We start from the raw sequence: 17,206 nt of genomic DNA, 5'->3' as shown, positions 1-17,206 counted from the left end.
GCTATGTATTCTTTGAGTAAAACCAATTGAGTCTAAGATATTACTAAAGGCTACATTGAGGCTATCATTTTCAATGTCCACATGAATATTAAAACCCCCCACTACAATTACTTTATCAGTATTTAGCACCAAATCAGATAAAAAATCAGAGATCTGATCCAAAAACTCAGAGTAAGGGCCTGGTGGACGATATAAAACTACCAACAAGAGTGGTTTTACAGTTTTGCGATCTAGATTAAGAAAACTTCCTGTGCTCCCCCACAGAGGTCCAGTTAATGAATTCTGGTCGAGTTAAATGGATGCTTTTTTTTTACGCCTTTCTTCTTTTCATACTTTAACATTTTGCTTCCTCCCTCTTCTGAATGCTATACGGCCTTATCTCTTCCTCCCATTTCAATGGTCCCCCTGCAGAATCCTGTATCAATTTTCTAAAGGGCATCCTTTCCACTGACCTTTCTCTAAATCACACACACACACACACACACACACACACACACACACACACACACACACACACACACACACACACACACACACACACACAGACAACAACATCCCTTCCACGTAAACGCTAAAAGTTAAATATGCAATCACGTGTGCTATCAAACATATGAAGATATTTTAAAGCGTAACAATAAAAATCATCTGAGGGCACCACCTATTATACACGTGAGATTTTTCCACATTGTTCCATTTTAGCCAACCCCAGTTAACCCTGATAACCTGGGGCATGCGGCAGATAAAAGGCCGCTGGAAACCACCACTTAGCATCATTTTCCCACGTAGCCGTTACTTACAGCTCCTACACAATAAATTGACTCAAAAATCTATTCCTGAGCACCGCTTTACGGCCACTCGTAGCTGAGGCTTTAAAAATAATGAAGCTCTGGAGAGCATCGTCTCCTCACGCGAGATCAAAGTAGCAATACAACAGAAAATGGAAAAAAGATGAGAGCAAGAGGAGGAGCGCGGTGAGAAGAGATGACAAACGATGCTCTTGCAGAACCATGGAGGATTGATTATGACGGTCCTCCTCTGTTCCCATCTCGCCATCTCCGACTCTCTCCTTTTCCCAATCTGTCTTTCCACCTGCCCTTATTCATCCCCTTCACTCGTGTCTGCCGGTCCTGGAGGGTAAAAGCTACAAGAGCAACTTTCTGATCTATGACCTCCTGTAGTTTTCAGAACAGAAGTTGGAAAAGTTTTGACCGATGCTCGAGGAGTTCTCCAAAACAAACGCAGAAACATAAATAACTGTCCCCTAAAAGGACTTGTGACACATCTGCAGGCTGTCCTGAGCCCCTGCCCGGGGACCCTTCAAGGCCACGGCGGCGGTTCATCACTTGGCAGAGGTAAACGGTCCAGCTCAGGCTGTAGATCTATCGATTACCCCCCAGCCCGGGGCGACAGAGTGACACGAAGACACACACCGACACACTCACTCTATCATTCCCTCCTTCGCCGTTTGTCTCACTCACAAACTACCACAAAGGCTCTACATGGAGAACGTTCCTTCACGAGCTGTAACTACAAACACTTTTCCCTCTGACAGATGTGAATAGATAATTAATGTGCATCTTGTGTGTTGTTAACTTCTCTGTTATTACCAGATCTACACCACAGAGGTCAGTAGCATCTACTTGACTGCAGTCCCCCGCAACAAATGTGGCCTAATTAAGTCATCAGATGTGTCATGACATGCAATTAGGCTCACATTATGATTACAGTGAGGGTAAAGTGAAAAATAGCAATATGGTAAAACCAACAGTTGGTCTCTCTCTCTCTCTCTCTCACACACACACATGAAAGAAGTGCACTTACATCTGTGTGGAAGAATCCAAGCCAGTTGGGCAGTAAAGCAGTCAGAGAAGAGTAAAGGAGGAGCTGACAGAATAAGACAGAGAGAAGGAAGGAAAAAGTGATGTTATGTCTTCCTTCTTCCTCCTAATGAGCTCCAGGAAGGTCGTATAACATATTTCCCCCCAGTCCTTGAGCAGAGTTACTCCATATATGTCTTTCTCTGCTCTTTAAAGAGCAGCAGGCACACAAGCAGATTCACACATCGTAAATACGGAAACACATCAACCCCACACACACACACACTCACACACTCTGCAGCCTTTGCTGTGACTGAGAAGTGGCTTGAGCTGCTGCTGCTGCTGCTGCTGTTGCTGCTGCTGTGGCTGGCGTGACGGAAAGGGAGACCAGTGAGAAGGGGAGGAGGGGGTAGGAGGAGGAGGAGGAAGGAGCTGACAAATACAAGCAGCTGAGCCGAGGCATGGGGCAGTGGTGGGAGGGGGGTACAGCACAGAAGAGGAAGAGGCAGAAAGGAAGGAAAACAGACAATTAATATGTAGAAGCACCAAGATAGCATCGGAGAGAAGGGGAGAGACTTGCAGACAGACTCGTGTGGCACACCTCGACTGCTGCGTGTGACTCAGACAGACAGGAAAAGAAACCTTGTTATGGCCACTTGCAGTAACACAAAGCCTAAGTACATGATGCAAGGTGTGTGAGGAGGTGTGTGTGTTTGCATACAGATAAATACTTCAAAACACACAATGGCATACTTGAGGTTTGGTGCTCTTTATGCATTTTAAGTCAGGTGTGCATGGACACATCCAGCTGCTACGAAGAGAAACACACATACACACTCGTGTGCATACACACAGCAACACCAGTGACAACAAGCTTAAATGTGAACTATTTGGGTTTGAACCCTGGATTAAGCAGGGTTTAATTTGCCCCAGCTGCCACAGGGGGGCGAGTAATTCTGGCAGAACAAAAGACCTGCTCAACACTAGGCCTTATCACCCTGAGCAGGTACACGGCTAAGCACATCAGACACGTGTGTACACACACACACACACACACACACACACACACACACACACACACACACACACACACACACACACACACACACACACACACACACAGGGAGGTTAGTTAACCTTTCTGAATATACGAGGTGGCATCGGGGAGTGTAGGAGGACAGTCTACTTTCTGCATTTATTAGATTGAGGATTGATGACCTGGATGCCAAGTGGAAGTCAGAAACTGATGTATGAGCTCCTATCTGCCAAAAGATTACCCAAGACGCCTCCTGGTGTGCTAGCAAATGGCTTACTCTGACAATGCAACAGTATTTATAAAATCAGGTGCTGACGCCAAACACATTTGCTCCTTTTTAGTTATTTACCTTTCTTTTTTTGTCAGATTGCTTCCATAGCGTCAGACTTTTCTTCTTTTCTCACCCGTCCTCTTACAATAAGCTTTAGTCTCACAGATGTAGAGATCATGAGAAGTTCCAGATCAAAGGCTCTCTCAAAATCGGAATGATAATGATACACTTTGAAGTTCAATGTTTCTGACATATTTTGGAAGTTTTAAATTGTAGTTTCTTGAAAAGCACATTCAGAATAAAAGAGACTGGTCCCTCGATAATTGATTCTCGGCCGTTTTAACCATCTTACCCACTCTTTCTGAATAGCCTCTGTTTAGTGAAATGGAGTTTACACTCGATGGGATGCATCAACTGGCTAGTGTGAGCACAGTCAGGGGCAAACTGGATTGACGCCACAAAAATGGCTCCCATTTCCAAAGAGTTCTGTTCTTTCGAAATTATTTCAACATGTTCTTTTTAGTATCCTTAGCAAAATGTTGTTGTTGACATGAAATTCAGAGCAGTTTGTCAAAATTACAGCTGGTGCAAAAAAATGTAGTTGTCTGTCCTGTCCCTCCTACACACACTGAAACTAACATTTGAGTTTTCTATGTTTGGAGGGTTTCAAAAAAGCAGAATTTGTGCTCAAGAGTTTATGAAAACCTAGTGGAAAGTTTTATTGAGCAACCCTAAAGTTTTTTCCTGCCGTTGTCAGTTTATTCCTACACTTTCTAACTCCTGCTTACACTCACCGATGACCTCTTGTGGTCGCCTTAACTTATTACAGTTATGAGAAACTAAAACAGTTAATTTCATTATCAAATTAGAAAATAAAGTTTATCCCTCCCACTGTCTTAATGGGTGACCCCGCGAGGAAAGTTGACCATTGAGCAGGGTTGATGATTTATCCCTTGGGTCCATGCGGCAGGAGTGAGCACCACCTCACCCCTGCCACATGGACCCAAGGGATGATAAACCATGAACCCTGCTCAATGGTCAACTTTCCTCGTGGGGGTCACACCCATTAGGACAGTGGGAGGGTTACACACACACACACACACACATATATATATATATATATATATATATATATATATATATATATATATATATATATATAAGGTGGGAAATACTGAATAATGATTATTTCTGATTATAATCAATTACTCTTAGTTTTTATGCAGGCTGAACTAATCTGCTGCAATAGTTTCTGATAGAAAATAGACAGTGAAACGCTGGGATTAGAAAAGCATGACAGTGTGACATCACACCGTCACTTAACATTCGTGGACTCGCCCATCTTGACTCGAGATGGAGAAGGCTGTTGTTGGTGGTAGCGTCCAGGAAACCACAGAGAATGTCTCGACTACTGGAAGCTAGCCATTAGTATTAGCTACTTCACCACACAGCAGAAGCTCCCCCAGGCTTGTGTTATTTGTGGAGAAAAAAAATATCCCCCATTGCATGTCAGTGGTGGAGCTGCATTGCTGTTATACAATCCAAGAAGAGATGTCCAATAATCAGGAAATAAATCCCTAAAGCCTGCCATCTAACGCTCAGCTGTGATGTGGCTCACTTCTACTTTCTGTTAACTGTGCACTGCAAATGTACTGATTAAGTGAGTGAACCACACCTTTAAACTAATCGTTGCACTTAAATAAAATATATTTTCTCTTGTTCTTTGCTCATTATTATTTACATCTAACATCAATCTGATCTGGTCTAGGCTTGCACATCAGTGACAAACATTTCTCAAGGTTTTGACAACATAACTGTGTGATGCAAAATTGTAAATGTTTTTAAATATTAGTTGCATGAACCATATGTGAATGTTTGGTATTCCGTTTTACGGCAGCATTAACCTGTTTTTATCTCAGCTGCATCCAACTAGCCCTTAGCTTATCAGTCCTGTTGGCAGTAAACTCTATTTCTGGGAACTGAGGTTGTTAAATAACTCTTAAATGAGCCTGACTATCATCTTTTTGATACAGAAACACATTTAAAAGTAACCAAAATGCCCTTTAAGTTGGCAACATTTTCATGACACTTTACTTTTAGCGTCACTGTATATTAAAACCACAAATACAGACATAGCCTAACTTTAACTATAATTTCTATGTTCTTCAGAGGACTTTGCGGGCAGTGGATGTGACAATCTCTGTGAGGATGAAAGAACAAATGTCAGTGCCAGCTGAAGCACCAAGGGACCCTAGACAACCAGCAACTCCAAACCTGGATGAGCACAAACAAAAGCAGTGGACTGAGTCCTCCCCAAGTGAGACGATGTTGGACAACCACAATGTCCGTAAATTTGTTTCATAGTTCTCCATCTTGACCTCATTCGACTCCTTTTGATGTTGCAAAAAAAGTCTGCAAACAGACTTGTGCTCAACCCCTAATTGCTTTCCCCATCAATGTCTGTCTTCACACGGCAACAAGCTAACACAAGGGAGAACCAAACAGCACTGAACTGATAATGAAAAACAACACCCTCAACACAATGTAAGGATGATTACAAAGAGCTCAAAGCTCCGATCCGGTCTCCAACCTTTGTCGATCACAATCTGCTGAAGCATTCACAAACTGAAGAGAAAAACGCTCTATCCATGGAGTCCCCCCTCCGTAGATCACAGAGCGCAATAGATTTGCTGACAATGTCCTGGTTTCACACACACAAGCCTCCTCAGATGTAGGTTGACAATGACCCGAGAGGTCAAGGCTACTTACCTGACTGGTGAAAATCTTTAAACTTCTAAACAGATGGTTTTAATATACGGCTGAAATTTGTTGGTGGACCTTAATTTCTTTGTTTTTTATTCCGCTTTTGTGTTCTACAGATCTAGTGTTTCAAAGCAGACAATTTCACTTGAACAAGTGGAGAAGCACAGGTGTTTTAGCAAGACTTGTGCAGCTGTGCACGCTGGCTCTTCTGTAAACAATGCTTACAGAACTCCCTTTAAATGAAATGCAGCCCTTGCTGAAACACCTGTGCCTTCTTCACTTCTTCAAGTCACAACACCAGCTGTGAAATAGGTCTGCTGAGTATGTCATCCAACAGGGTTTAATAGAAAACATGCTTCACTTCTTCAAATGTCTTTGAAGGAATTCATCTTTAATAAAACACCCCTAAAAGCAGCCGCGTTGCATTAAAAAGGGGTCAAGTTCTGAGTCAACTTAGAAAAGTTGTTAAACTCTCTTGTAAATGTCCCCATTGACATGGTTGGATGGTCGATGTTATCATCTTTAGATGATTATCAAGAAATCTAATCTGGCCTGGAATGAAAGAAGGGGACGAAAAGCACATTTTGTGTACCTCTTTTTTGTGTTAATCATACTTGTCCTAAGGCAAAGATAGTGTGTGAGTGTGTGAGTGTGTGTGTGTGTGTGTGTGTGTGTGTGTGTGTATGTGTGCGCGTGTGTGTGTGTGTGTGTGTGTGTGTGTGTGTGTGTGTGTGCGTGTGTGTGTGTGTGTGTGTGTGTGTGTGTGCGTGTGTGTGTGAATGCTCCTGAAATCCGTTTGTTAAGTCAAGAGATGAATTAGTTGAATTTAGCATTTACACTGAACAAAAATACAAACACAACACTTTTGTTTTTACTCTCATTTTTCATGAGCTGAAATCAGATCTGAAACATTTTCTAAATACACAAAAGACCCATTACTATATTACCATACGGTCATATACATATCTGTGCCATGAGCTGACATGGGTTTGAATACCGGTGTGGGCAGTAATTTATTTAGCCAGCTGAAGCAGGTTTCATGTTTTCATATTTTAATTTTTTTGATTATTTTCTGCAAAATATTTTGTGTCTCTAAACATCTTTGAAGTCAGTCATTTCCAAGCAGCATTTTAATTTATTTACTCTGCTCACTTCACATGGACTCACACTGGCTAACTACATAATAAATGCATAATAAAATAAACAATACTGGCAAGTGGAGTTAAAAAAGATGAAAAAGGTTACTGCTGAGACTGGGATGTGAACTTGTGCAAAACTGCATGCTAACCTGGCACTCTAACCACTAAGCTACCAAGTCTGTTTCACAACAGCAGTTGCCTGACAGATATATCTTATCCTGGCCAGGGGAGACAGGTTTCAGAACAGAGACTAGCTTCCAGGAGAGCCACAGGGACTGGTAAAGAGATGAGTTTCCTTTAAGGCTTTACAGGCTTTTCAAAGTAAAACTCTAAATTTACAATTGAGACTGTAAAATGCATGGATGCAGGCAAAAACAGGCATGTTTTTTTTCCATGAGGAAATAACAATACCATATGCTAAAATGCTCCAAAAGGTGGATTATCCATAAGACATTTTTTAATTTACTTTTTAATTACTTACTCCAGCTTTAGATGACCTAAATATATATAGCCCCTTCGAGAGTCCTAGATAGGCACCACCTCCCCATGAAGCTAATGAAGACTAACAAATATGTTACATGCAAAGAGTAAATTAATTTAGTTTTAGGGATTTTCATACAATTATGTTGAAGCTTTCAGCCAAATTACTCAAAGAGTTGGGTAAAGAGACCAGAGTCTATTGTAGCAGATGTGTCCCAAAGTACACATAAATGTTAGTGTGCAGCAGACTCAACTAAGAACACTTTGATGTGTCCTTACTGTGTGTGTGTGTGTGTGTGTGTGTGTTTTCCTAATCATTTGAGCTAAATTTACTTTAACTGACAACTTTTTAAAGGCACCAAAGCCTTTTATTGTACATGAAGTCTGTTTTGTTGTGCAAACATTGCACTGAAACTAGAGAACACCCGCTGGCTCCGGGTTCGATAAAAGAGATCTAACCTTTAATCTTTTTCCAGCCAAGTGAGATTATTGGGTGTAAAACTGTGAAAGTGGGCTCTTAATTGGCTTAGCTCTTTATGACTTTCTTTCTTTGCTCATATAATTCAGTGACAACATTTTATCTAACCATGCAGTCAGACAAGTGTAAATTGCCTTGACAACAGGGAGTTATGAAAAAAAAATCTATTCTCAAACCACAGAGAAGTGGACAAGAAGGACTCTGAATCAACTTGTTGGTTTCACAAAGCTGCTGAAATTAGAGTCACCACTTTATTGTTAATCTAAAAGCATTTAGTAATCACACAGCTTTTTTCAGCCATTCTGCTCACTGTGCTGAAACAAGGCAAAGCAAACTCCATTTTTAATCTTTGACTTTGATGCAATAGATTCTCCATATTTTGAAGAACTGGAACAATCCCACTGAAAAAATTAAGCAGTTTCTTATGAGCTGATCCTGTGATTTGGATAAGGCCAAAGTCAGCCATCTCCTTCTGAAGCTATAAAATGTACATTTCAATCAGCTCAAACTCACGCGTAATACCTCAGATTTACAACAGGGCCCACAAATTGTTATGCTAAATGATGTGTTCTGTAAGATTTTATCTCCAAATGCACCAGCCTTTGACTTTTTGTAGATATAAACGTTTGCAACATTTATTCAGTCAGAGATGAAAAAAGTCACATAGATCTGGCTGCAGAGAGACAGATGTCCTCCAGAGAAAGCTCCTTCAGCATTCTGTCCCCTACAATTACCAGCAGAGATCTATAGAGCCATGTGCGATAAATACTCTGCTGTATTGGACACATCCATATCACTTTTTCCACAAAACTCTATAAGGATCTGTGATTCTCTGTCAAAGAAGAGCCAAAGAATATCAGCATTGACTCAATATTCACACTTGCAAAAGGCACATTTCAGCTTGAAGAAGAAGAAAATATAATTTCTATAGCGCCTCTCAAGATAAAAATCAAGAGGCACTTCACAAAAACAAAAACAAAAAATATAAAAAATTGTGAAAATATAAAAAAGCACTTAGAAAATGTTTAAAAATATATTTAAAATGAGCAAAAATAAGCAATTGCGATTTAAAAGAAAAAATGTTAAGAAAGAGAGAGAGTGAATAGGAAAGAGGGAAATCAGTGGATCCTGAGGAAGGTGGAATAGGTGGGGAGAGCAGAATAAAGAGAGAGTGGTGAAGAAGGTCATCCAAAAGCCAGCTTGAACAGGTGAGTCTTCAGCTGCTTTTTGAAGGAGACCACTGAGTCCACTGATCTCAGGCTCAGGGGGAGAGGGTTCCAGAGTCTGGGGGCCACAGCAGCAAATGATCTGTCATCTTTGGTCTATAGCCTGGTGCTGCAAAACCAGTAGGCTTTGATCACTGGACCTCAGGGACCTGCTGGGGGTGTAGGGACTAAGAAGATCACCAATGTAAGATGGTGCTTGTCCATGTAATGCCCTATAGACCAGAACCAGGATATTGAAATGAACCCTGAAGTTGACTGGCAGCCAGTGAAGCTGGAGGAGAAGCGGGGTGATGTGGGTGTGTTTGGAGGATTTGGTCAGAAACCGAGCACAGGCATTCTGAACCACCTGTAGACGGTTCAGGGAGGTTCTGCTCAGACACGTGAAAAGAGAGTTACAGTAGTCTAAGCGTGAGGAGATGAAGGTGTGGAGAACTGTCTCAAGTTCAGAGCGAGACAGAATGGGACTCAGCTTAGCAATGTTCCTGAGATGGAAGAAGGAAGAGTGAACAAGAGAACTGACTTGAGAATCCAGGGTGAGAGCTGGGTCAAAGGTCACGCCAAGATTCCTGACAGAAGGTTTGGTGTGGGAAGCAAGCTGACCAAGAGAGTCTCTGACTTTGGGAACCAGCTTGTCTGGGGCACAGATGAGGATCTCAGTCTTATCTTCATTCAGCTGTAGAAAGCTCCCAGCCATCCAGGTTTTGATAGAGTCTAAGCAGGTGTGTAACAGCTGCAGCTTAGACATCTCATGGGGCTTAAAGGAGACGTACAGTTGGATGTCATCTGCATAAAGATGGTAGGAGATTCCTTTGAAGGAGCTCAGGATGTGCTGAAGAGGAAGCAGATAGAGGAGGAAGAGCAGAGGCCTCAGCACAGAACCTTGTGGGACACCCTGGGTAAGGGAGGTGGTCGAGGACCTAAACTTGGAGATGGCCACAGAAAAGGAACGCTCAGAGAGATAAGAGGAGAACCACTCCAGAGCAGATCCTGAAAGGCCTACCCAGTCTCTCAGCCTCTCCAGTAGCAGGTGATGGCCAACAGTGTCAAAGGCTGCAGTTAGGTCCAGCAGGACCAGAACAGAACAATCCCCTGCATCACTGTGAGTCAGAAGGTCATTAGAGACCCTAAGAAGAGCTGTTTCAGTAGATGAGCTCTACGAAAACCTGACTGGAAGCTATCATAGATGTTACAGTATGTTCATCAAGAGCAGCTGTGAGTTGTTTAGCCACAACCTTTCCCAAGATCTTGGAGATGAACGGAAGTTTAGAGATGGGTCTGAAGCTGCTATGGAGAGAGGGGTCGAGACTCGGTTTTTTAAGAAGCGGGTGGATTACAGCGTTGTTAAAGTAAGTAGGGACCTGACCAGAAACCAGAGAAGCAGTAATTATAGAGAGCACGCTGGGACTGATGGACTGAAAAGCACTTTTAAACAAAGATGAGGGTAAGATGTCGAGGGGGCATGCAGAGGTCTTCATAGAGTTAACTAGTTTGGTTAGCTCAGGCAAAGAAACAGGAGCAAAGCTATCTAGGATGATGGGCCTGGTTGGAGTCGGGAGAGGCAGCGATAAGACTGAAGGAGAGATGCTAGATCTAACCTTATTGACTTTGTCCACAAAGAAAGACAGAAAGTTCTCACAGTCTGCAACAGAGTGGATGGAGGCTGTAGGAGAGGCAGGAGAGACGATGCTGCTGATGGTGTTAAACAGCACCTTGGGGTTCCCTTTGCTCTGGGACACCAGGTTGGAGAAATAGGAAACCCTGGCGTCTCTGACTGCAGAGTTAAAGGATGTCAGAAGATCCTTTAGGTGCAGCAGATGGACGTGGAGATGGGTTTTCTTCCACAAACGCTCAATTTTTCTGCATTGGCGCTTTAGGCTGCGAAGGCTGTCATTAAACCAGGAAGTAGGGTTCACTGCAGGAACTGATCTGGTTCTGACAGGACAGATGTTGTCCAGAATGGAGAGGCAGTGCTCGTTGAACTGAGAAGTTAAGGAATCTGGGTCGTTATCAGAAGAACAGGGTGGATCAAAAGCAGCAGAAAAATTGCTAGCTGTGCTCTCATTAACAAAACGAGAACTAACCATAGGGCGAGCAGGAGGTGGGGATGCAGAAACTGACAAGTTAAAGAAAATGCAATGGTGATCTGAAATATAAACGTCCTCAGGACAAACACTGTCAGCATTTAGACTCAGGGTAAAAACAAGGTCTAGAGTGTGTCCCCTGGTGTGTGTGGGGCCAGAAAGATGCTGGGTAAAGCTGAAGGAGTCCATAAGGCTGGAGAAATTCATGGCAAAGAGATCGGAGGGATCATCAACGTGGATGTTAAAGTCACCAACAATCACCAGTCTGGACAGCTTCACAGTGGAGGATAGAAAGTCACTAAACTGAAGGAAAGAACTGTTTGGACCAGGTGGACGATAGACCACAGCACAATAGAACGGGTTCTTACGCCCGACTTTAATGAGCTGCAGTTCAAAGGAAGCAAAGTGACCAGAGGTTGTACAGCTACATGGAAGATGGTCTCTGAAAATAACAGCTAGGCCTCCACCACGACCAGAACCCCGGGGCTGGCTAAGAAAAGAATAACCACTCGGTCAGAGTTCAATCAGAGCAGAATAATCAGATGTTTGCTGCCAAACTTCAGTCAGAAACAGAAAATCCAGGTTTTTTGACAGAATTAGATCATTGAGCAGGAAGGACTTATTGTTAACAGAGCGGGAATTTAATAGAGCCATGCTGAGTGAGGTGGAGGAATCAGAAACTACAGAAACAGCTGGAGTTAGTGGACGTAAATTAGTAGGGTTACATCCACGGTGTTTATAAAAACCACTTATGGAGGGAACAGGAGGAGAATCCACTGAGGAATGAGGATTAACCGACCTTAAAAAACTTGGACGGATGAACCACGTCGCAACGCAGCCTGGCGGGAATGCGGAAGTGGCGCTCAGGTCACCAAACAAAGGACAAGAAGCTAGAAAATCGCGCCGATGTTTACCAGATAAACCACGCTTTAAGACAAGTCTTATTCTCACCTGGATTCCAGCTCGTTTACCTCTTTTCCTCCGACGTTTTCCCGGGACCGGACAAACATCGCTAGAGGTGCGCAGCTCTGGATCGTCGATTGCTTCCGGGCCGGTGCGCCGCTCAGGTAAACAAACAGGATGGTAAATCTCCGGTGCATCACGGGCTCTTGCTCTGACACTTTCATTTTCTTACTTTTTAAAAATTTCCCTTCATTTATTCCTGCCACCATGTGTCCAGACTTCCTTCATATGCCGTGGTCCCACTATGAAAACAGCAGGATTTGGACTATTGCTCATTAATATTCATGATATGCAATCTTGCCTCTGATTTGCCAACAATCAGTGTGTTTAGATGCACATCTAAGTCGATCTACATTGATCAAAAGCAATAAAGTGGGAGCCTTTATCCTAGTTTACATATACCAAACCATCTAATGAAGTTCGTTCTACTCTGGTACAGTAGGAGGCGACAAGCGCCATGTCGTATTGGCATTCTTCAGTAAGCTTATAACAAAAAGGGAACAAAAGCTGGCTGGAGTGAAGCAGACAAAGTTGAAGCACGATACGCACAATGGCTGATGGAATAGACAACAATGCTGTTTGTTTATTGATGGTATTATGTGTGTTACTTTGTGGGGACGATATTATTGTCACTCACGGAAGTTACATGCATCAGCTCAAATGAGCTGTTTACATGCAGATGATTCAGGTTCCTACTGAACTAGCTGGGTGCTTCAGCACGATTACCAGTTCACCCTCAACCAGACTAACGCGTTTACATGCATTTAAAAAAACAATTTATAGATATTCATAGGGCAACCATATTTCCATTTCCAAAAAAGAGGACAGGAGATCTGTGCCTACTGATGACATCACACTATGGCAACACCACACAAACCACGTTGGGACCCATTTTTCCCCAGGTGAAGAGCTAAAATTAATATTAGATTCTGCATACAACAGGGCTTTAAAACAATTCGTTTGTAAATAGTCTTCATATTCATTGCAAAATCAAAATTTTCTGCTGCTTTAGTGCTGCAAAAATATTTGATTAATAAAAAATTATGCCTTTTGTTTTACTACCGTATCGGTAAGCTTCCTGATTATTAACAAACTGCTGTTTCAGCTGTGAGATTAGACGATAGGGTCGATGGAAAAAAAATTGTCACACACTCCATGGAAACTTTCAGAGAATCCACAAATAGTGGCTTTCAAACGGTTTTGTTACTGACAGATTTTTGTGAGTTTACAAAAGCAGCAGATGAGACGGGGGGGGGGGGGGGGGGGGGGGGGGGGGTCAGGTCAGTTTTGCCTTGGCCCCCAAAATGCCTTGAAACGGCCCTGGGTGTGTGGCTGAGTTTTGAAGGTGATCTGAATTGTATCAGATGTATAAATATTACATGTGTGTAACTTGTTGTTTTATACAGGTAAAAACGTGTAGTGGAGATAAATCTACCTAAATTTTATTTTCAAGCTTTGTTTTCTTGTTTTTATTAAACTATTTTCCTGTCCTGTCTGTCTCTCATCTTCCTGCATCTCCTCTAAACTCTCCAGAAAAACGGCTGCCTGGATTCTTCTTTTTCTTTCTTCTTTTTCTTTTTTTTTTCTACCGTGCCCTGTCTGGCTGTGAAGCAAACAGAATTAATGTCTGAATGCAGGTGACAAGCCTTATAGATCTACTCTTAGGTGGAGCATCAAAACTTCTGCTTTTAATGTCACGCCTGATACTTAAAACTTTATTGCTATTGTTGTTTGAATGCTTGTAATTCCGACCAGACACGGAGAAAGAGGTAAAAGAGAAAGGAAGAGACGGGGGGTGGGGGTCCACACAAAAATAAACAATCAATGATGAACAAGACTCTGCTTCTAGACCTGCAGGAGGAGAGAGAGAAAGAAAAAAAGAAAAGGGACACACAGCAATACAACAGGAGCAGGCTACCACTGCGTCAACCTGATGAGGAAACATAAAAAAATTGTTTTACTGAACAATCACGATAATAAATCACAGTGCATTAAGTGCCAGCCACAGCCGACGTGTGTTGAACGTGCCCAAGTCCATACTTATGAGAGCACCATGTGAGCACCTGTGTGCGTACCCGCGCTTGTAAATGTAAGGTTTCTCTATAGGAGCATCCAATAGAGCTCCGGACCACACGTGACTCTCAGTTAGTCGACGCCATTTTGGCAGGAAAAAAAGGTAAACAAACACGGATGTAACCATGAACGTGAACGGAATCCGCTTGGATTTTACTTCGTCTGAGTTTAGTTCACACTTTAAAACCGAAGAAATCATTTTATATAGTCAGAAATTAAATAGACTAAACATCTCCGACCCTTACCGTGCCCCTGGGATACTTTTTAAAAACGCCAGAAGCTGTCGGAGCGGACTACACCGGACCCGGCCGGGGAACCCCTTGGGATTCCCCCGGCCGGAGGAGCTGGGGAGAGGTCTGGGCCTCTCGACGCTACGGTCCCCGCAACCCGACTCCAGATAAGCAGATGAAAATGGATGGATGGATGGACAAATAACAGACTTACACGTAAGTAGTTTAAATAGAGTGCTGTGCTGTTTAAATGTATAAACTGAATGCCAAGAGAAATCACTAGTTTGATTTTTTTTCGTGAATGAAATATGTCAGGCAGGAGCGTCTCAGGATCTGTCTCGATGAGACAGATAATAGCAATCCAAAGTGCTTTTTATGTGTGATCTGACAATTGATCAACCATTGCTTAAAAATTAAATACAGCTTAGCCGGTTAATTGCTGTGATCATAAAACACATAAACGGCAGCATGCAGAAATCACGAGGCAATGTTTTACGTGATGTTTACTTGTTGCTATGAGTAATAAGACAGAAACAGCCACGGCAAAATAAGTTTAGGAAGCCCACTAAGAATCGTAATAAAAGCATTTAAAATAAATACCATACACAGTTGAGGAAACGTTGGTTTAAGCAAGGGCGTCAGTTTGTTTTCAGAATTGCTGGGGACAATAACCATACACTTGAGTGGGGTTTAAAAATTGCTGGGGACAATAAAGTAGGCTAGCACAGGGGTCGGCAATCCGCGGCTCTGGAGCCGCATGCGGCTCTTCCATCCATCTGATGCGGCTCTCTGTGCTTGTAAAATAATGAATGGATATTTAAATAAAATGCTTTATATTTTACTGCATTAATTTTACATTTGTATGCCAATTCTAAATGTAAAGATTGTCTGCGTAAACCTGAACAGTTCCAACCCGGTCTTACTGTGAGACCGGGTTGACACGTCACGCTTGTGCGTAATCATATGCGCTTCCTGAGCTGGAGGATGTCAGATTCTGGGCTTCTCCTCAGACAGGTTCCTGGATGCGTCGCCACATTGGAGACAGGAACAAGCACTATTCAGCCAAAGTTTCATAATCAGGTGTGGCAGTGTGAGTGTCCTGTCACAGTGTCCCGATAGAAAATGCGCCCTGGCTACTTGGCCAAGGGGATGTCCCTTTGGCTGACTGGTTAGAGCGTATGACTCTCACCTGGGAATCTGGGGATCGAATCCAGCCCGGGCCCTCGTTTCTCCGCCTTGCCACATATTGACGGATAAACTCAAGGATGTTGGTTGTTTTGAAAGAATTACCCCGACGCACACTGATGCGCATGGATAAGCTGACATTTTAATCGTTACGCACATCGCAGAGGTAACTTGATTCCCATCAGAACATCAGAGCTTTATACTGGACACTGTGTTCAGCGCGGCTCGGAGCGCCCATGGTGGACAGTGGGCTGAAGATCTGAGGGGTTCGCAGCGCAGTGCAGAACCACGGTGCATGCAGCAAGATTTCCTCCCACTGAAGCGTTCTGGAAACCCGGTCTCTCTGAGGGATGTGTCACTTGGAAAAATGTTCTTTTTATGAAATTATGAAACTTTGGCTGAACAGCGCTTGTTCCCGTCTCTAATATGGAGACGCATTATGCATCCAGTCTGAGGCAGAATAGCCTCTTCAGCTCATAAAGCACCTGTAGAGACATTTGATTACGAACAAAGTTTATGTGGAGCAGAAGCGGTCGGGCCACGGCAGGTGAAATGTTCCTAGCCTACATGAAGTGTAACATTAATATGTTACTGGACACGCTGGTCTGGTTGGTTAGACCAGTATTTGAAGTGAAAAACACACACACACACACACACACACACACACACACACACACACACACACCAATTAAAATAATGCTGATAGCGTGGACTAGAAGCCAGGTGATAGTTTACGTATTTAAATGATGATCAGGCTGCTGTAAAATGTCATCTCCATCCACATCCAGACAGAATTATCCTCTATTCTTTCTCTATTTGCTCTGCTCTTGTCTGGGCTGACGTAGCTAATGGAGCGCGCGGCGCGCCTAACTATCGGCTGATGCACATTTTACGCATTTGGAGAGGTGGGCTGGATGCTTTGTTTTACTGGAAGATGGTCCACTTAACGCACGAGTGTAGACTACATATTAATGACAAATGAATGAAAATTAAATTGGGAGTTTTTACTTCATATTTTATAAATAAAAATGACGGGGGAACACATTTATGACGTCTTTTTAAACTAAATTTTCCAGGGCGACCTGCCTGCTTCACTTAAGTCACTGTTTATTAAGGTCCGTCCAGAATTACCGTGGCCCACCCAAAAATGAAAACCTGGCGCGGCGCCTTTTATAAACCTCTGCAAATTGTTGTTCTTCACTTTATCAAACTCAGACTTTGTACAGCTAATGTCAAGATGTAAAATTATGAATTCAGTCGAGCTCTTCCGTCCCTCCCTCTCCTGCTCTCTGGAAACCCGACATCGGCTGTCAGAAGCGGGAGGTGAAGAAGGAGATGAGGCAAACAGAGTGAGTGCGACATAAAGAAACCAGACTGGTGTGGAGGTGAGCAAAACAGAAGGAAAAGTGTGGGTGTTGAATCCCCCACGGGTGCGACGCCCATGCGAGCGACCGGTACCGGCTG

At 43.0% G+C, this 17,206-nt stretch overlaps 1 protein-coding gene across 6 annotated transcripts in view; it reads right to left on the bottom strand.

Moving 5' to 3' along the window:
• Positions 1-17,206, bottom strand: part of inpp4b (inositol polyphosphate-4-phosphatase type II B) — a 290,844-nt gene that overhangs the window by 185,505 nt on the left and 88,133 nt on the right. The window contains exon 1 of one of the 6 annotated variants that reach the window (XM_070550083.1): positions 2,108-2,389. The exons of 4 other annotated variants lie outside the window; for them this stretch is intronic. In XM_070550083.1, the coding sequence (XP_070406184.1) occupies positions 2,108-2,374 (267 nt within the window). In that variant the 5' untranslated portion in view covers positions 2,375-2,389. Of the gene's footprint in view, positions 1-1,821; positions 2,390-17,206 lie in introns of those variants that run through there. One more of the 6 variants, XM_015965588.3, reaches the window with a different exon arrangement.

Source organism: Nothobranchius furzeri, chromosome 4 (assembly GCF_043380555.1).
Source record: "Nothobranchius furzeri strain GRZ-AD chromosome 4, NfurGRZ-RIMD1, whole genome shotgun sequence".
Classification (NCBI taxonomy): Eukaryota; Metazoa; Chordata; class Actinopteri; order Cyprinodontiformes; family Nothobranchiidae; genus Nothobranchius; species Nothobranchius furzeri.
This window is presented reverse-complemented; position numbering and strand designations above follow the sequence as displayed.